General features: G+C 47.6%; 1 protein-coding gene across 2 annotated transcripts; it reads right to left on the reverse strand.

Moving 5' to 3' along the window:
- Positions 1 to 5,851: 5,851 nt before the first annotated feature.
- On the reverse strand, positions 5,852 to 19,032 carry MPZL2 (myelin protein zero like 2). 2 transcript variants are annotated; one of them, XM_038754074.1, is made up of 7 exons: positions 18,795 to 19,032; positions 17,162 to 17,328; positions 16,666 to 16,876; positions 14,902 to 15,040; positions 14,200 to 14,277; positions 6,378 to 6,385; positions 5,852 to 6,331 (listed from the first exon to the last, which is right to left on the reverse strand). In XM_038754074.1, the coding sequence occupies exons 1-5, from the start codon at positions 18,847 to 18,849 to the stop codon at positions 14,217 to 14,219; spliced, it is 633 nt and encodes a 210-aa protein (XP_038610002.1). In that variant the 5' UTR covers positions 18,850 to 19,032; the 3' UTR covers positions 5,852 to 6,331; positions 6,378 to 6,385; positions 14,200 to 14,216. The 2 variants fall into 2 exon arrangements, with proteins under 2 accessions (XP_038610002.1, XP_038610001.1); XM_038754073.1 differs by having other exon boundaries at positions 5,852 to 6,385.
- Between the last annotated feature and the right edge of the window lie 1,525 nt (positions 19,033 to 20,557).

Raw genomic sequence — 20,557 nt, forward strand, 5'->3', positions numbered from 1 at the left:
TCTGGGCCTCAGTTCCCTCATCTGTAAAATGGGGATTAAGACTGTGAGCTCCACATGGGACAACCCGATCACCTTGTATACTCCCCAGCGCTTAGAACAGTGTTTTAGAGAAGCAGCGTGGCTCAGTGGAAAGAGCACGGGTTTTGGAGTCAGAGGTCATGGGTTCTAATCCCCGCTCCGCCAACTGTCAGCAGTGTGACTTTGGGCAAGTCACTTCACTTCTCTGGGCCTCAGTTCCTTCATCTGTAAAATGGGAATTAAGACTGTGAGCCCCACGTGGGACAACCTGATCACCTTGTGTCCCCCCAGCGCTTAGAGCAGTGATCTGCACATAGTAAGCGCTTAACAAATGCCATCATTATTATTATTATAGAAGGGGGAGACAGCAAAACAGAACAAGTAGACAGGTGTCGATACCATCAGAATAAATAGAATTATAGCTATATACACATCATTAATAAAATAGAGTAATAAATATGTACAAATAGACACAAGTGCTGTGGGGAAAGAAAGGAGTAAGGCAGAGGGAGGGAGGAGCAGAGCAGCCCTTCCCCATAGCTGACCGGTCAATGTCGGGGAAGGCATTAATCTCCACCTTCACCGAAGGCCAACTAATAAGGCTCTCAACCCGGTAAAACAATAATCATAATCATTTTGGTATTCAGTAAATACTTACTATGTGCCAAGCGCTGTAATAATAATAATAACAATGGCATTTATTAAGCACTTACTGTGTGCAAAGCACTGTTCTAAGCGCTGGGGAGGTTACGCGGTGATCAGGTTGTCCCACGGGGGGCCCACAGTCTTAATCCCCATTTTCCAGATGAGGTAACTGAGGCACAGAGAAGTGAAGTGACTTGCCCAAAGTCACACAGCTGACAATTGGCAGCATGGGGATTTGAACCCATGACCTCTGACTCCAAAGCCCGGGCTCTTTCCACTGAGCCACGCTGCTGCTCCTCACGCTGTACCAAGCGCTGGGGAGGATACAAGCCAACCGGGTTGGACTCGGTCCCTGCCCCCTGTGGGGCTCACAGTCTCAATCCTCATTTTACAGAGGAGGTAACTGAGGCCCAGAGAAGTCAAGTGACTTGCCCAGGGTCACACAGCAGACATGTGGGAGGGTCAGGATGATGATGGTGTTTGTTAAGCGCTTACTATGTGCTAAGCACTGGTCTAAGCGCTGGGGTAGATACGAGGTCATCAGCTTGTCCCACATGGGGCTCACAGTCCTAATCCCCATTTTACAGATGAGGTAACTGAGGCACAGAGAAGTGAAGTGACTTGCCCAAGGTCACAGCAGCGTGGCTCAATGGAAAGAGCCCGGGCTTTGGAGTCAGATGTCATGGGTTCGAATCCCGACTCCACCACAAGTCTGTTGTGTGACCTTGGGCAAGTCACTTAACTTCTCTGAGCCTCAGTTCCCTCATCTGTAAAAATGGGGATTAAGACTGTGAGCCCCACGTGGGACAGCTTGATCACATTGTATCCCCCCCAGCGCTTAGAACAGTGCTTTGCACATAGTAAGCGCTTAACAAATGCCATCATCATTATTATTATTATTATTATAAGTGGCAGAATCAGGATTAAACCCCAGATCCTTCTGATTCGCAGGCCAGTGCTCTATTCAGTGGGCTGTGCTGCTTCTAAAGGGGCTTCTTGCTTCCTGAGAATCAATCAATCAATCAATCGTATTTATTGAGCGCTTACTGTGTGCAGAGCACTGTACTAAGCGCTTGGGAAGTACAAGTTGGCAACATATAGAGACAGTCCCTACCCAACAGGTCTCTTGAACACAAATAAAGGTGGGAGGTATGAGCTTCCAAAAGGACCAATGTCTTCATTTCAACCAAAAAACTCAGCGAAACTCCCTCTTTCCTGAGCTCAATGCACCCTCCATCAGGGCCCAAAGTCCACACCAGTTTGTTTTTTTTAAATCTAACTAATCAGTTGTCATGTCACCCATCCGAAAGAGCCAAAATTTTCATTAATAGTATAACTGGAAGACGTTTTTAGGGACTGGAGTAAAAAGCAGCATGGCCTAATAGAGAAAAAACAGACCCGGAAGTTGGAGGACCTGGGTTCTAATCCCAGCTCCGCCACTTGTCTGTTGTGTGACCTTGGGGAAGTCACTTACCTTCTCTGTGCCTGTTACCTCATCTGCAAAGTGAGGATTAAATCTTACTCCCTCCTACTTAGGTCTTCAGCCCCACGTGGGACAGGGACTGTGTCCAACCTGATTGTCTTGTGTTTAGTGCAGTGCCTGGCATACAGTAAGCACTTAACAAGAACCATTAAAAAAATAAACAAACCTAAAAAAAACAAAACCCCTTCCTCTTGCTGTACACCCTCCAGAGCTGACGGACAGGATTATGTCATCAGCCTCACCCAAGGAGGAAAGTACCAGTCTGTAAATAAGGACTGATTTATCTGTTTTGCAGGGGACAGTCTCTGTGTGGGTACAGTATGTTTAGGATTGAGGGGGCACCTTGGCCCTTCCAGGCACAAATAATAATAACAACTGCGGCATTTGCTAAGTGCTTTCTATGTGCCAGGCACTGCACTAAGCGCTGGATACAAGCAATTCGGGTTGGACACCGCCCCTGTCCCACATTCATTCATTCATTCAATCATATTTATTGAGCGTTTACTGTGTGCAGAGCACTGTACAGGGAAGTACAAGTCGGCAACATACAGAGACGGTCCCTACCCAACAACGGGCTCACAGTCTAGAAGGGGGAGACAGACGACAAAACAAAACAGGTAGACAGGTGTCAAAATCGTCAGAACAAATAAAATTAAAGCTATATGCACATCAGCTAGACACGTGCACAAGTAGACACGTGTCAAAATCGTCAGAACAAATAAAATTAAAGCTATATGCGCATCATTAACAAAATAGAATAGTAAATATGGACAAGTAAAATAGAGTAATAAATCTGTACAAATATTTATACAAGTGCTGTGGGGAGGGAAAGGAGGTAGGGCAGGGGGGATGGGGAGAAAGGAGGAGAGGAAAAAGGGGGCTGAGTGTGGGAAGGCCTCCTGGAGGAGGTGAGCTCTCAGTAGGGCTTCGAAGGGAGGAAGAGACCTAGCTTGGCTGATGTGTGGACGGAGGGCATTCCGGGCCAGGGGGAGGACGTGGGCCGGGGGTCGACAGCGGGACAGGCAAGAACGAGGTCCAGTGAGGAGGTGAGCGGCAGAGGAGCGGAGGGTGCGGCCTGGGCTGGAGAAGGAGAGAAGGGAGGTGAGGTAGGAGGAGGCAAGGTGATGGACAGCCTTGAAGCCGAGGGTGAGGAGTTTTTGCTTGATTGGTAGGTTGACAGGCAGCCACTGGAGATTTTTGAGGAGGGGAGTAACATGCCCAGAGCGTTTCTGCACAAAGATAATCGGGGCAGCAGAGTGAAGTATAGACTGAAGCGGGGAGAGACAGGAGGATGGGAGATCAGAGAGGAGGCTGATGCAGTAATCCAGTCGGGATAGGATGAGAGATTGAACCAGCACACTGGGCTCGCTGTCTTAATACTGTCTTAATATTCATTTTACAGATGAGGTAACTGAGGCGCAGAAAAGTGAAGTGACTTGCCCAGGGTCACACAACAGAGAGGTGGCAGAGCCAGGATTAGAACCCAGGTCCTTCTGATTCCCAGGCCCACGCTCTATCCATTAAGCCATGTTGTTTCTACTAAGCAGTGCTGCTTCTGCACCCACTGATGTATTTTGCCTTGTGTGGGGTCTTCTTTAAGAACGAAGGAAAACCATGTGTTTTTGACCATCCTAGTCTGTCTTCGACCAATTCTCTGTTTCTAAACTCTTCTTTTAGGTGAAGTCAGTTTATCCCTTTTTTTGAGGAGGGCGGTGGGCGGGTGTCAGGCGGGAGAGGTTATGGAAAACCACCAGAAGACACCAGCCTACTTGTTTGATTTCAGTGAGCTGGATCTGTAAACGTTTTAGTGTCTTTCATACGCAAGCAACAATTAGGAGGACTTTATTACTAAAGATGGTTTATTCATATACACGGATCTTCAAAGCTTAATAAAAATAAATTACAGTACAAAAGTGCCCATTTGCATGATGATGAAGCAAATCGCACTTCTCTGTAGATTTCTGCTGAGACTGAAGACGCCGCTTTTTGTGGAAGATCTAAAAGAAACGATTAAGTTTTTGGCCACTTCTGTGAAAACAGTGAAGAGACTCCACCCCAGTACTCTGAAAGACATTTATTCAACTTGTATCGTTACAGGGGCGGGATTCGGAAGGGAAATACGAAAGACGGACTAACAAACATAAAGATCTAAACCAAAATCTCTGTTACCAAAAGTAGAGTCAAATGGTTCAGGTACATTACAAAGACAAATCAAGATAGTTGTTAATTGAGTGTCAAAATCAGGCTCAACAGATTGAAACTCTGGAAGGAATGAATGAGTGCAGCTCAGAAATTATTCTTCAGCCGGTTCATCAAAGGCTAAAAATATCCATTTCCGGACTGAAAATTCTGTTCCCCATGTTTGGGCTGAAACTTCTGCGTCGTATTTGTACTTTGTACACTTGCTGCTCTATGGTGTAAAATTGAGATCGATCATAATAGTGATCATTTCTCAGAGGCAGGCCTCCTCCTCCCTCAGCCCACTGTTGGGTAGGGACTGTCTCTATATGTTGCCAACTTGTACTTCCCAAGCGCTTAGTACAGTGCTCTGCACACAGTAAGCGCTCAATAAATACGATTGATGATGATGATGATCCACCAGCTCCTTGAAAAAGATCTCCGTGGGACCACACTTAAGAAAGCCCAGACTTGAAATGCCCCTGGATTTTCCCCCAACTCACACTCGCTCAAAAAGCAAAACATTGAAAAATACTCTGATTTGAGTTCAGTGATGCCTCCCTGTTTTCAGTCGTGTGAAGCAGTACAAAATGTCACCCAGTCCTATCAAACACTTCCCGCTGTCTTCTGGTGTTTGTCGGCCCCCTGTTTTTAATCCCTAAACTCTCGGCTTCATCGCTAGGTTTCAGCCCCAAAAGAGCAAAAGAATTGCTTTTTCGCCGAAAGAGAAACACATTAGAGCTGCGAAACCACATTATACCGAGCAGCCAGCAGCAGCTGCTTCAATAGTTGTGCTGATGGGGTATTTCTTTTGATGGAGAGAGGAGGTGACAGCCAGATTGACCCGAGGTAACAGGCTCTGATCCCCCAGTGTTATTTTCACCTTCTTGAAACTCTGAGGTGGCTCAGACTTTAGAATTGTGGTGTCTCAAAGTGTACTTAGTGCAGAATCAAACACAATTACCTCACCTGGGGTTCTCAAGAAAAACTAAGCCAAATAAAGGATTATGCTTCCTGGGTTGTTTGGGTTTTTTTCCTTTAATATAGCATTTGTTAAGTGCTTACTAAGCACCAGGCACTGTACTAAGCGCCGGAATAGATACAACGTGAGACAGGGACTGTGTCCAACCTGAATTGCTTTCATCTACTCCGGTGCTTAGTACAGTGCCTGGCACATTGTAAGCACTTAACAAGTACCATAATTATTAATTATTATTACAAGCTAATCTGGTTGGACACAGTCCCTGTCCCACATGAGGCTCACATTCTATCCCCACTTTATAGATGAGATAACTGAGCCCACTGTTGGGTAGGGACCGCCTCTATATGTTGCCAATTTGTACTTTCCAAGCGCTTAGTCCAGTGCTCTGCACACAGTAAGCGCTCAATAAATACGATTGAATGAGTGGAGAAGTTAAGTCACTTGCCCAAGGTCACAGAGCAGACCTTATTGAGCGCTTACTGTGTGCAGCGCACTGTACTAAGCGCTTGGGAAGTACAAGTTGGCAACATATAGAGACAGTCCCTACCCAACAGTGGCAGACCCGGAATTAGATCCCCAGGCCCGGGCCTATCCACCAGGCCACACTGCTTCTCCAGGAAGCAGGGTCGTACAAATCAAACAAACGGTTGAACTTTAAATTTCCTGCTGTTCATACCCAAGAAAATGTCTAAAAGTGAGCTCACATTTTAATTGAGAGTATCACAAGGACAAAGCTCATAGACCCAGCAGATTTTGTTGGAATATATGGGACCTGTCGTGTGGAGAAGGGAATTTTATGCCGGATAACTTAATTTGGTTTCTAGTCATTTTCAAAAACTCAAAAAATTTTGAAAGCTCTTGGAACATAAAAATGGAATGAAACCTGGATAAAAGGATGGAGGACATTGAGATCACAAGTGCTCAGGAAGAGCTCTTCAACGGCCGAAAACAGAGCAGCAGATTGAGGTTGAAGGGAATGAGAAGAGCTGGTTGGAGGAGCCAGGGATGTTGGCAGTCGGAGCTGGAGAAAACTTCCCAATCTGTGCTAGGGATCCTGGTTCTCGGCATCATGCAGTCACCTAAAACACAACATAAAAATTCACATGGAAAATAACGCTGGCTTCTGCACTTCATCCCCAAACCGGAGACGAGAAACCGTGCCCTGCATCAGCGCTTTCCACGTGGAGCGGTTCATTCATTCATTCATTCAATTGTATTTATTGAGCGCTTACTGTGTTCAGAGCACTGGACTAAGCGCTTGGCAAGTACAAGTTGGCAACATATAGAGACGGTCCCTACCCAACAGTGGGCTCACGGTCTAGAAGGAGGAGACAGAGAACAAAACAAAACATATTAACAAAATAAAATAAATAGAATAAACATGTACAAATAAAATAAATAAATAAATATGCGCAGAGCACTGTACTAAGTGCTTGGGAGAGTACAATGCAAAAGACTTAGCAGACACATTCCCTGCCCACGAGCTTACAGTCTAGACGGGGAGACAGACTCAGCTCAAACTAATTCATTCATTCATTCATTCAATCGTATTTATTGAGCGCTTACTGTGTGCCGAGCACTGTACGTAGCGCTTGGGAAGTACAAGTTGGCAACAGAGACAGTCCCTACCCAACAGTGGGCTCACAGTCTAGAAGGGGGAGACAAAGAACAAAACAAAACATTAACAAAATAAATAGAATATGTACAAATAAAATAAATAGAGTAATAAATATTAGGAGCTTACTCTGAGCCAAGCACTACGGTGGATACAAGCAAATCAGGTTGGACACAGGCTGTCATATACTATACAGTCCCAAGCATTTAGAACGGTGCTCTGTGCACAAATAGTAATGTTATTTATTTAGTGTTCAAAAAATACCATTGATCGATGATCTCTTTTGACCACTCTGAAAATTTTGAATTGAGCACACATATAATAATAATAATTATTATTATTATGGCATTTGTTAAGCGCTTACTATGTGCAAAGCACTGTTCTAAGCGCTGGGGGGGATACAATGAGTTCTGAGGAGGTTCTAAGTACCTAAGTGTTGAAATTGGCAAAAGGGATCATTGGGCTCAGGATGCTGGGAGGTAAATCAGGGAAGGCTTCCTAGGAGATGTGAGCTTTAAGGAGGGATTTGAACATGGGGAGCGGTGGCAAAGAGGATGAGGAGCCCCGGGGAACCTCAGAGCCCATCATCATCATCATCATCATCATCAGTATTTATTGAGCGCTTACTATGTGCAGAGCACTGTACTAAGCGCTTGGGAAGTACAAATTGGCAACATATAGAGACAGTCCCTACCCAACAGTGGGCTCACAGTCTAAAAGGGGGAGACAGAGAACAAAACCAAACATACTAACAAAATAAAATAGATAGAATAGATATGTACAAATAAAATAAATAAATAAATAGAGTAATAAATATGTATAAGCCCAGCTTCCAGATCCACCCTCCTCCCTCTACCACCCCCAGCTTCTGGCCAGGGTCTGGAGGAGATGATGGGTTTTGTTAAGCGCTGTGTGCCAAGCACTGTTCTAAGCGCTGGGATTCTAAACAGTGACCCGCTGTGGAACACAGAGAGCCCGTTCTTGGGCAGGGATTTTTTTTATAGCATCTGTTAAGCGCTTGCTATGTGTAAAGCACTGTTCTAAGCACTGGGGGGGGAACACAAGGTGATCAGGTTGTCCCACGTGGGGTTCACAGTCTTAATCCCCATTTTACAGATGAGGTAACTGAGGCACAGAGAAGTGGCTTGCCCAAAGTCACCCAGCTGACAAGTGGTGGAGTCAGGATTAGAACCCATGACCTCTGACTTCCAAGCCCCTGCTCTTTCCACTGAGCCATGCTGCTTCTCTATTATCCCCCTTTTAGACTGTGAGCTCACTGTTGGGTAGGGACCATCCCTATATGTTGCCAACTTGTACTTCCCAAGCGCTTAGTACAGTGCTCTGCACACAGTAAGCGCTCAATAAATACGATTGATGATGATGATGATGATGAGCTCTGTTGCTGAATTGTACTTTCCAAGCACTTCTAGACTGTGAGCCCGCTGTTGGGTAGGGACCGTCTCTATACGTTGCCGACTTGTACTTTCCAAGCGCTTAGTACAGTGCTCTGCACACAGTAAGCGCTCAATAAATACGATTGAATGAATGAATGAAGTTAGTACAGTGCTCTGCACACAGTGAGCGCTCAATAAATACGATTGAATGAATGAACACAGTGTGTTGGCGGAAACAGCCCTTATGATTCGTGGTTTCCTTCTCCTGTGACTGACTTTCTCCACTTAACAATAATTGTGGTGCTTGATAGGTGCCCAGCACTGTACTAGGCACTGGGAGAGATACAAGATAATCAGGTCCCACATGGGGATCTAAATAAGAGGGAGAACAGGTACTGTATCCCCATTTTGCAGAGGAGGAAATGCGGGCTGGAGAAATGAAGTGATTTGACCAAGGTCACACAGCAGGTAAGTGGCAGAGTCAGAATTAGAACCCAGGTCCTCCGACTCGTGCACTTTCCACTGGACCGCACTGCTCCTCTTTGCTCCCCGTTAAAGGAATTTGATCCCGTGGTGGCGAGGCTCCCCGTTGCTTCTGGCTACTTCCCACACTGACACCTGTATCGCTTTCCTCACCCATTCTGTGAAGGTTTAAGGTTTAACAATAATAATAATACCAACGATGGCATTTATTAAGCGCTTACTATGTGCAAAGCACTGCTCTAAGCGTTGGGGAGGTTACAAGGCGATCAGTTTGTCCCACTGGGGTCTCACAGTCTTCATCCCCATTTTACAGATGAGGAAACTGAGGCCCAGAGAAGTGAAGTGACTTGCCCAAAGTCACACAGCTGACAATTGGTGGAGCCGGGATTTGAACCCATGACCTCTGACTCCAAAGCCCGAGCTCTTTCCACTGAGCCACGCTGCTTCTCAAGTTGTTGTGGAATTACAAAAAAAAAAAAAAAAATGAAAGGAAAAGCTTAAAAAATGACTATGTAATCAGACTGTTAAATCTTCCTCTAGACCTTAAGCTCACTGCGGGCAGGGAATGTGTCAATCAATCAATCAATCAATCGTATTTATTGAGCGCTTACTATGTGCAGAGCACTGTACTAAGCGCTTGGGAAGTACAAATTGGCAACACATAGAGACAGTCCCTACCCAACAGTGGGCTCACAGTCTAAAAGGTGGGCTCACAGTCTAAAAGTGGGCTCACAGTCAACACTAACTGTTATATTGTGTGGCTCAGAGGAAAGAGTCCGGGCTTTGGAGTCAGAGGTTATGGGTTCAAATTCCGGCTCTGCCAACTGTCAGCTGTTTGACTTTGGGCAAGTCACTTCACTTCTCTGTGCCTCAGTTCCCTCATCTGTAAAATGGGGATTAAGACTGTGAGCCCCCCATGGGACAACCTGATCACCTTGTAACCTCCCCAGTGCTTAGAACAGTGCTTTGCACGCAGTAAGCACTTAATTAATCAATCAATCAATCAATCGCATTTATTGAGTGCTTACTGTGTGCAGAGCACTGTACTAAGTGCTTGGGAAGTACAAGTCGGCGACACATAGAGACGGTCCCTACCCAACAGCGGGCTCACAGTCTAGAAGGGGGAGACAGAGAACAAAGCCAAACATACTAACAAAATAAAATAAATAGAATAGATATGTACAAGTAAGATAAATAAATAAATAAATAGAGTAATAAATATGCACAAACATATATACATATATACATAATATATAATTAATTAATTATATGTATATATACATATATACATGTATGTACATATGTATATATATACATATAATTAATTAATTAATGTTGGTATTTGTTAAGCGCTTACTATGTGCAAGGCACTGTTCTAAGCGCTGGGGGGAATACAAGGAGATGAGGTTGTCCCATGTGGGGCTCACAGTCCTAATCCCCATTTTACAGATGAGGGAACTGAGGCACAGAGAAGTGAAGTGACTTGCCCAAGGTCACACAGCAGACATGTGGGGGAGGCGGGATTCGAACCCATGACCTGTGACTCCCAAGCCCGTGCTCTTTCCACTGAACCATGCTGCTTCTGTATATATGCATATAAATATATATTTATATATATATATACATATATATAAATGCCATTAGTATAAGTATTACTTAATACGGTGCAATGCGCAGAGTGAGCTCTCAGTAAATAAGATTGATTGGTTGATTGATTCCCCAACGCAAGAGGAGAATATGTGATCTGACCATTTTAGGGATAGAAAGATTGAGAATTACGGAGTGAGAGATTTAGTATCTTCACAGGATCTGAAAATGAGTGTCAGCCTGCTTCACCACCTCTGTGGAAGGACTGTCTCTATATGTTGCCAATTTGTACTTCCCAAGCACTTAGTACAGTGCTCTGCACACAGTAAGCGCTCAATAAATACGATTGATGATGATGACCAGACTGAGCCCCCTCCTTCCTCTCCCCCTGGTCCCCCCCGCCTTACCTCCTTCCTCTCCCCACAGCACCTGTACATATGTATATATTTTTACTCTATTTATTTTACTTGTACATATTTATTCTATTTATTTTATTTGGTTTATATGTTTTGTTTTGTTGTCGGTCTCCCCCTTCTAGACTGTGAGCCCGCTGTTGGGTAGGGACCGTGTCTATATGTTGCCGACTTGGACTTCCCAAGTGCTTAGTACAGTGCTCTGCACACAGTAAGCGCTCAATAAATACGATTGAATGAATGAATGACTTTAAGGTAACCTGAAAAATAAAACCGAAATTCACTTGTCAGTGAGAATTTAATAAGCTGGGAAGGAGCACGGCGTTGTGCGAAGGGCATGGAGCTGGAAATCAGGAGACCTTGGGTTCTAATTTCAGGTCTGTCATGTGCCTGCTCTGTGGCCTCGTGAAAGTCACACAACTTCTCTGGGCCACAGTTTCCTCATCTGCAAAACAGAGATTAAATGCCACTTTTCACTCTCCTAGACTGTGAGCCCTATGTGGGACAGGGTCTGTCTGGTCTGATTGTCCTGAGTCTACCTCAGGATTTAGGACAGTACTTGAGTCGTGGGTTCTAATCCCGGCTCCGCCACCTGTCAGCTGTGTGACTTTGGGCAAGTCACTTCACTTCTCCAGGCCTCAGTTCCGTCATCTGTAAAATGGGGATGAAGACTGTGAGCCCCATGCGGGACAACCTGATCATCTTGTATCACCCCGGTGCTTAGAACAGTGCTTGGCACATAGTAAGCGCTTAACAAATACCATCATTATTATTATTATTATATAGTAAGCACTTACAGAAGCAGCATGGCCTAGTGGATCAAGTGCAGGCCTGGATACAGAAGGACATGGGTTCTAATCCTGGCTCTTCCACTTATAATGATAGCATTTATTAAGCGCTTACTATGTGCAAAGCACTGTTCTAAGCGCTGGAGAGCTTACAAGGTGATCAGGTTGTCCCACGCAGGGCTCACAGTCTTAATCCCTATTTTTACAGGTGAGGTAACTGAGGCACAGAGAAGTTAAGTGACTTGCCCAAAGTCACACCGCTGACAATTGGCAGAGCCAGGATTTGAACCCATGACCTCTGACTCCAAAGCCCGGGCTCTTTCGTACTGAGCCACACTGCTGCTGCTTTGTTGAGTCCCATATTGGATGGGGGACTATGTCCAGTCTGATTGTGCTTGGCAGATAGTGAGTGCTTAATAAATGCCATTACTATTACTATTTTGAATTTATTCACTTACATGTTGAATGGGAATTTAGTGCTGGAGTCCAGTGAAACTGGCAGGCTTGATATGACTCAATCAACCAATCAGTCAGTGGTATTTATTATAATAATAATAATGGTATTTGTTAAGCACTTACTATGTGCAAAGCACTGTTATTAGTAATAATAATAATAGTATTTAAGCGCTTATTATGTGCGAGGCACTATTCTAAATGCTGGGGTAGATACAAGGTAATCAGATTGTCCCATGTGGGGCTCACGGTCTTAATCCCCATTTTACAGATGAGGGAACTGAGGCACAGAGAAGTGAAGTGACTTGCCCAAAGTCACAGAGCTGATAAGTGGCGGAGCTGGGATTTGAACCCACGACCTCTGACTGCCAAACCCATGCTCTTTCCACTAAGCCATGCTGCTTCTCTATGAGCACTTACTGTGTGCACAGCACTGTCTAAAAGAACCAAAAAGTGGCTTAAATGCAGTTTTGAGTGTTCAGTCAATCAATCAATCAATCAGTGGTGTTTATTGAGCGCTTACTTCACGCAGAGCACTATACTAAGTGCTTGGGAGAGTACAAGAGTACTTCTCTACAAGAGTAGAGAAGCAGCGAGGCTCCGTGGAAAGAGCCCAGGCTTGGGAATCAGAGGTCGTGGGTTCTAATCCCAGCTCCATCACTTGTCTGCTGTGTGACTTTGGGCAAGCCACTTGACTTCTCTGTGCCTCAGTTCCCTCATCTGTAAAATGGGGATTCATTCATTCATCCAATCGTATTTATTGAGCGCTTACTGTGTGCAGAGCACTGTACTAAGCGCTTGGGAAGTACAAGTTGGTAACATATAGAGACGGTTCCTACCCAATAGAGAGCTTACAGTCTAGAAGGGGGAGACGGACAACAAAAAAACACATATTAACAAAATAAAATAAATAGAATAGTAAATATGTACAAGTAAAATCGAGTAATAAATCTGTACAAACATATAGACAGGGGCTGTGGGGAGAGGAAGGAGGTAGGGTCGGGGGGATGGGGAGGAGGAGAGGAAGGAGGGGGCTCAGTCTGGGAAGGCCTCCTGGAGGAGGTGAGCTCTCAGTAGGGCTTTGGAGGGAGGAAGAGAGCTAGCTTGGCGCATATGCAGAGGGAGGGCATTCCGGGCCAGGGGGAGGACGTGGGCCGGGGGTCGACGGCGGGACGGGTGAGAACGAGGTACGGTGAGGAGGTGAGCGGCAGAGGAGCAGAGGGTGCGGGCTGGGCTGGAGAAGGAGAGAAGGGAGGTGAGGTAGGAGGGGGCGAGGTGATGGACAGCCTTGAAGCCCAAGGTGAGGAGTTTTTGCCTGATGCGTAGGTTGATTGGTAACCACTGGAGATTTTTGAGGAGGGGAGTAACATGCCCAGAGCGTTTCTGCACAAAGATGATCCAGGCAGCAGCGTGAAGTATAGATTGAAGTGGGGAGAGACAGGAGGATGGGAGATCAGAGAGGAGGCTGATGCAGCAATCCAGTCGGGATGAAGACTGTGAGCCCCATGTGGGACAACCTGATCACCTTGAATCTTTCTCAGCACGTAGAACAGTGCTTGGCACATAGTAAGTGCTTAACAAGTACCATTATTATTATTATTGCAATATAACAGAAGTCACTTCACTTCTCTGTCCCCCAGTTATTATTATTATCATTACCTCATCTGTAAAATGAGTAGTACAGTGCTCTGCACACAGTAAGTGCTCAACAAATACGATTGAATGAATGAATGAGTATTAAGAATGAGAGCCCCATCTGTCCAGCCTATCTCCCGCAATGTTTAGTACAGGGCCTGGAGTAAACACTTAACAAGTACCATAAAAAAAATAGAATTAGCAGACAGCTTCCCTGCCCCTAACGAGTTTACAGGCTAGAGACTCTTCAGAACGCAGCCAGCAGAGCGTGCGTTGTACTTCCAAACTCAAGCCACCACACCCTAGCTTCAGAGAGGACACTCCTAGCCCCCGAGACGATCTCCCTTTTCCTTCCCCTCAAATGAGACTCAGGAGCAGGGAGTCAACTCGAGGAAGCCAAGGAGGGAGGAAATTGGGCCGAGGCTACTGCAGGTAGGAACCGCCTAGTCGCCCAATTTCTCTCGGAAATCTACCGTGGTCACGTCAAGCACGACAGCTGGAGAAGACACCCTTCCCCGCCCATACCGTTTAGTCTGAGGACACTAGTGAGTGTCTTCTAAGGAAATAGAGACCTTCTCCTGATTCAGCTTTTCCTCTTCTTTCCTGCGGAACCAAACAAGAACCCAAAAACAGGTGTGAGACAACCTGGCAAGCAACCCCAGTGGACCAGATGAAGAGTGAGGAGCCAGACCCCACTTGCTGCTGGTTCTATTGCAAGACTGTGAGCCCTCCGTGGGACAACCTGATCACCTTGTACCTCTCCGGCGCTTAGAACAGTGCTTTGCACATAGTAAGCGCTTAATAAATGCCACCATTATTATTATTATCGTGGATGTCTTCTGGTGTCTGACTTGGGCCCCATGGGGGATTAAGTGGCTGCTGATTTGGGCTGCCGTCTCCCCAAAATGGGGGATTAAGTGGCTGTTGATTTGGGCTGCTGTCTCCCCAGAATTATGGGGGGGACAGTGCTGATCTCAGAGGACTGTCCCTGTTGTTTCCCACCCTTAATCTCTCCCTCTCTGTGTTTCCCCCCACCCCCGACCGGGGTTTCCCACTATTTCTAAGATTCACCCGAGGAAGGAGAATCCAGTTGGAGAGAGGAGCCCCCGTGAACTTTGCATTCCTATCTTCTCCCCGAAGGGCCCGGAAAGCGATTGCCCTGGGTTCTCCAGCCCTCAAACACACCCCAAGGACCACCGTTGAGGAAGCCCATTCCTCAGGTCTTACGATTCTGTCTCCACCACGTGGGCCTGGTGCCGCGTCTTCCTGAAGTGCTGTACGAGGACCACTGCGATCACCAGGATGACCATCAGAGCACATGCACAGCCGATAGCCAGAGCCAAGAGGTACATCTCCGAGAAACGCACTGAGCGGGGAAGAAAGGGGCAAGTCAGAAGAAGACCCACAGTCTCCAGGAGCATCTTCGGCCCACTACTACAGGAAAGCCCCTTCCACCCGAAGATTCCCGAAGTTAAACTCTCCAGCGGCAGTGGGTCTCTGTGAGATTTTTAAAAAATCCTCCCAGACCGTGCTGCCTTCTGCTGTGTGACCCTGGGTGAGTCACTAAGAGAAGCAGCATGGCCTAGTGGAAAAGGCACAGGCCTGCGAAACAGGCCTAATCCCAGTTGCATCACTTTCATTCATTCAATCATTCATTCATTCAATCGTACTTATTGAGCGCTTACTGTGTGCAGAGCACTGTACTAAGCACTTGGGAAGTACAAGTTGGCAACATATAGAGATGGTCCCTACCCAACAGTGGGCTCACAGTCTATAAGGGGGGAGACAGACAACAAAACAAAACATATTAACAAAATAAAATAAATAGAATAAGTATGTACAAATAAAATAGAGTAATAAATCCGTACAAACATATATACATATATACAGGTGCAGTGGGGAGGGGAAGGAGGTAAGGCGGGGGGGATGAGGAGGGGGAGGAGGGGGGAGGAAGGAGGGGGCTCACTCTGGGATAAAGAGGTGAGGGAGAGGTGAAAGATGAGAGATAGAGAGCAGAGAGATGGAGAGAGACAAAGAGGGAAGAGAGAGATGAAACAAGAGAGAAGAGAGAGAGAGGAAAGATGGAGGGGGAAGAGATGAAGAGGTGAGAGAGAGGTGGAAGATGAGAGAAGAGATGAGAGATGGCAAGCCGAGAGATGAAGAGAGACAAAGGGGAGAGAGAGATGAAACACTTGCCTGCTGTGTGACTTTGAGCCAGTCACTTCACTTCTCTGGGCCTCAATGTCCACATCAGTAAAATGGGGATTAAATACCTGTCATCCCTTCCCCTTTGACTGTGACCTCCATATAGGACAGCGATTGCATCAGACCTGATATTTTTGCATCTCCCACAGAGCTTAGTATGGTGGATGGCACATAGAGCTTAACAAGTACCATCATTATTACTCCTCGAAATAAGCCCTTAACAAATGCCGCATTTATTATTATTATTCTTGGCTCACCCAGGTCTATCTACTCATCTTTCTTCTTTCATATTCTCGCCCTTCCCTCCTTCCCTCTCTCAGTATCTCTGGAATGTTCTGTCTCAGTGGCATTCTTTGTCCCGCATCTGAACGGAAGCATTTTCCCCCAAGTTCTGCCATCTCCCTCAGGGCTGTTTAACCTGATTCCCTTCAATGTTCGGTGGGTCTGCCCCTCTGCCCCACTCCCACCAGTATCATCATCATCATCATCAATCGTATTTATTGAGCGCTTACTGTGTGCAGAGCACTGTACTAAGCGCTTGGGAAGTACAAGTTGGCAACATATAGAGACGGTCCCTACCCAATAGTGGGCTCACAGTCTAAAAGAGAGGATTCTTCCCTTTCTCAATTGATCAGTGGTATTTATTGTGTGCACAGCAGTGTATTAAGTGCAAAGGAGGGGACAGTGCAACGGGCTTGTCGGGCACGTTCCTTGCCCACAGCGAGCTGAAAGTCTAGAGGACAGCCCTCGTGCCCCTCAGGCCTGAGCTCCCTGGAGAGGCCGTACCCGTCTGCACGACTCTGAGCTGGATTTCTCCGATCAGCCCGTCCACGTCAGGGGGATTCTTCACTTGGCAGGTGAACGTCCCGTTGTCGTCGAACTGCATGTGCCAGACGATGATGGAGACGTCATTCCGGTTAATGTTCCCATCCCAAACTACTCGGCCCTTAAAATGTCCCCTGGCTGGGGCGTAGGGCTGCTCGTGGTAGTAAAATACCTGCAGGGAGACAGGGGCAAGGGTGGAGGGGTCCTTTTCAGACCGACCGGGGCCAGCTATGAGTTCAGCGTTGCTTCCTGTGGCCCTCCCAGCCCCTCGGCTGCCCTGATCCTGTTGGGACACCTCTCCGTCCTTCCAGTCGCCCGGGAATTTCCACCCCACCGCTCCTCCTCAGAGCTCTTTCCCCGGGCTCCCTGGGGGTGATGGGTTTACGGGTTACCAGAGTTGTGCTCCACCCAGACCCACCCAGATGCACGGGGCCAAAGGACAAACCAGTCTGCTTACAAACTCCTCGGGGCCCCCGCTCTCGGGCCGGAAGTTCCAGGTCACCGTCAGGCCGCTGCCCACGGGGAGGAAACTGGAGAAAGTGCATTTCAGACGGACATCGGTCCCGTTAACGGCCTCCAAAGCCCCCGAGGTGTAAACCTCCACAGCCCCGGCCGGCCCAACCGCTGTAAGGAGGAACCGGAGGAGAGAAGGACCGGTCAAGGAAGGCTAGAGGCCAAGAACGGCCCTCCTCTCCCCCACTCGACAGCCACATTGACCTGTTGGGCTAAGGGAACACCCCGACATCTGTTACGCTCCTTTCAGTGGGAAGATGCCCCCATTGTGACCAAGGTGGGGCAGAAGCAAAGTTTAAAAACCCAGCACAACCACAGCATGGCTCAGTGGAAAGAGCCCGGGCTTTGGAGTCAGAGGTCACGGGTTCCAATCCTGGCTCCGCCAATTGTCAGCTGTGTGACTTTGGGCAAGTCACTTCACTTCTCTGTGCCTCAGTTACCTCATCTGGAAAATGGGGATTAAGCCTGTGAGCCCCACGTGGGACAACCTGATCACCTTGTAGCCTCCCCAATGCTTAGAACAGTGCTTTGCACATAGTAAGTGCTTAATAAATGCTATTATTATTATTAGTAGTAGTAGTAGTAGTAGCATTTTGGAAAATCAGCTAGAGGCCCGGGACCCTTTCCCCAAATCTGATGGACAATCCCCCGCCCCTGGGATCCCTGGGAAGCAGCACGGCCTCATGGATAGAGTACGAGCCTGGGGGTCAGAGGACTTGAGCTCCAATCCTAGCTCCGTCACATCTGCTGTGTGACCTTGGGCAAGTCACTTCACTTCTCTGTGCCTCAGTTATCTCATCTGTAAAATTGGGGTGAAGACCGTGAGCCCCATGTGGGACAGGGACTGTATCCCATCTGATTATCTTGTATCTACCCCAGCGCTTAGAACCGTGTTTAGCACAGAGTAAGCGCTTAACAAATACCACAGTTATTATTATTACCCATTTCAGACCCACACAGCTAGAAAACTGGGAAAATGAAAAACAAAAGACTGAAACAAAAGCAGAGAGCAAAGACTGAGCAGCAAGCGCGCTGAGTATCTGTTTGCATGGTGTGGGGACGGATTGTACCTTGGGCCGGACTGGGAGAGACTCTCCAGACCAACTAAACAATAGCTCAAGTTGGGGCAATTTACTTCATAATTTATTTCAATCATGGTCTATACAGATGTGTGTGCGGGTATGTATGTGGATTTGTGTGTATTCGTGTGTGTAAGCAAGATCTCTGCCACTTTAACAGTATTAAAGACCCACTCCCGCAAATCCCAAGAGCCAGAAACTGCCCACAGCAGGGAACTGGAGGACAGGAGAAGGAATAGCGTAACCCGAGATTAGAAAGCAATCGCTTGTGCCTGAATCTCCAGGCTCCCAAACACACTCAACCTGTTTGTCCAAAAAAACAACGCCCACCCCACCTCCACCTCCCCCAACAACGTGACTCTGAGCAGAGTCCAGCCATAGAGTGCGGCCCCGGCGGTCCGAACCTCCGTCCACTCCCCAGCAAAGCCTGGCCGGAGCAGGGCAAGAAGTGGGGAAACTGAGAGAGGACCCCCAACCGAGAAGATCCGCGCTTCTTACCTGCGAGCCACACACCAGGGAGCAGCAGGGCACACGCGGGGCTGAGGCCATACATCGGGGAAGACCCCCCTCTCCCCCCAACCTCACCCCAGAGACCAAAAAGGGCCAAATGGACACGACCCTGACAGAGGCCTCCGTGTGTGGCCCCAGAGGGCAACTCCAGAAGAGTAGGTTCTGGCCGTGGAGAGAGTAGTTTCTGAGTTTCCTCAGCATGGGAATGTGAGCTCCAAGGCCTCCAACTCAGTGGCCGCTCTCTCTGACTGCTGGAAGGAAAGGTGGGGCCTCAGTTTGGCTTCCAGCCTCGTCCCTCCCTCCCTCCCTTCTGCCCTCCTCTCTGATTTAGTGCACCGCTCGCACACGGGGCCTGTTCTGCTGAACCTCTCCTGACTTTCCACTCCGGCCCGGCCCCGCTTTGCCCTCCAGGCCGACTCAGAAAGAGCCCAAGGAGTGTCTGGGGGAGGGAGGAAGTGTCCCAGCTTGTCTCACGCTGGGCACACACCTCTCCGGCTGAAGGGTGAAGGGTACGTCTGGGAAGTGAATGTTGAAATGCTCTCTGCGGAAAAACCAACCACTTTGCTTTATTCCTCTTTCTGGAACACACGGGGAGACTGTGAGCCCCATGTGGGACAGGGACTGTGCCCAACCTGATGAACTTGTAATGCTTAATAATAATATTAATTAATTGTAGTATTTGTTAAGTGCTTACTATATGCCAGGCACTGTACCAAGCGCTGAGGTAGATACAAGGCAATTGGATTGACAGTCCCTATCCCACACAGGGCTCGTAGTCTTAGTCCCCATTTTACAGATGAGGAAACTGAGGCACAGAGAGGTGAAGTGACTTGCCCAAGGTCACACAGCCAACTGAACTCCTTATCTTCCCTCCCAAACCCTGCCCCCTCCCTGACTTTCCCATCACTGTTGACGGCACTACCATCCTTCCCGTCTCACAAGCCCGCAAACTTGGTGTCATCCTCGACTCCGCTCTCTCGTTCACCCCTCACATCCAATCCATCACCAGAAGCTGCCGGTCTCACCTCTGCAACATTGCCAAGATCCGCCCTTTCCTCTCCATCCAAACCGCTACCCTGCTGGTTCAATCTCTCATCCTATCCCGACTGGATTACTGCATCAGCCTCCTCTCTGATCTCCCATCCTCGTGTCTCTCCCTGCTTCAATCTATACTTCATGCTGCTGCCCAGATCATCTTTGTGCAGAAACACTCTGGGCATGTTACTCCCCTCCTCAAAAATCTCCAGTGGCTACCAATCAACCTATGCATCAGGCAAAAACTCCTCACTCTTGGCTTCAAGGCTGTCCATTACCTCACCCCCTCCTACCTCACCTCCCTTCTCTCCTTCTCCAGTCCAGCCCGCACCCTCCGCTCCTCTGCCACTGCTAACCTCCTCACCGGGCCTCGTTCTTGCCTGTCCCGCCATTAACCCCCAGCCCACATTCTCTCCTTGGCCTGGAATGGCCTCCCTCCGCACATCCGCCAAGCTAGCTCTCTTCCTCCCTTCAAAGCCCTACTGAGAGCTCACCTCCTCCAGGAGGCCTTCCCACACTGAGCCTCCTCCTTCCTTTCCCCTTCCTCCCCCTTTCCATCCCTCCCGCCTTACCTCCTTCCCCTCCCCACAGCACCTATATATGTATATATCTTTGTACATATTTATTACTCTATTTATTTTACTTGTACATATTTATTTTATTTATTTTATTTTGTTAATGTGTTTTGTTTTGTTGTCTGTCTCCCCCTTCTAGAC

This window comes from Tachyglossus aculeatus, chromosome 11, assembly GCF_015852505.1.
Source record: "Tachyglossus aculeatus isolate mTacAcu1 chromosome 11, mTacAcu1.pri, whole genome shotgun sequence".
Lineage (NCBI taxonomy): Eukaryota > Metazoa > Chordata > Mammalia > Monotremata > Tachyglossidae > Tachyglossus > Tachyglossus aculeatus.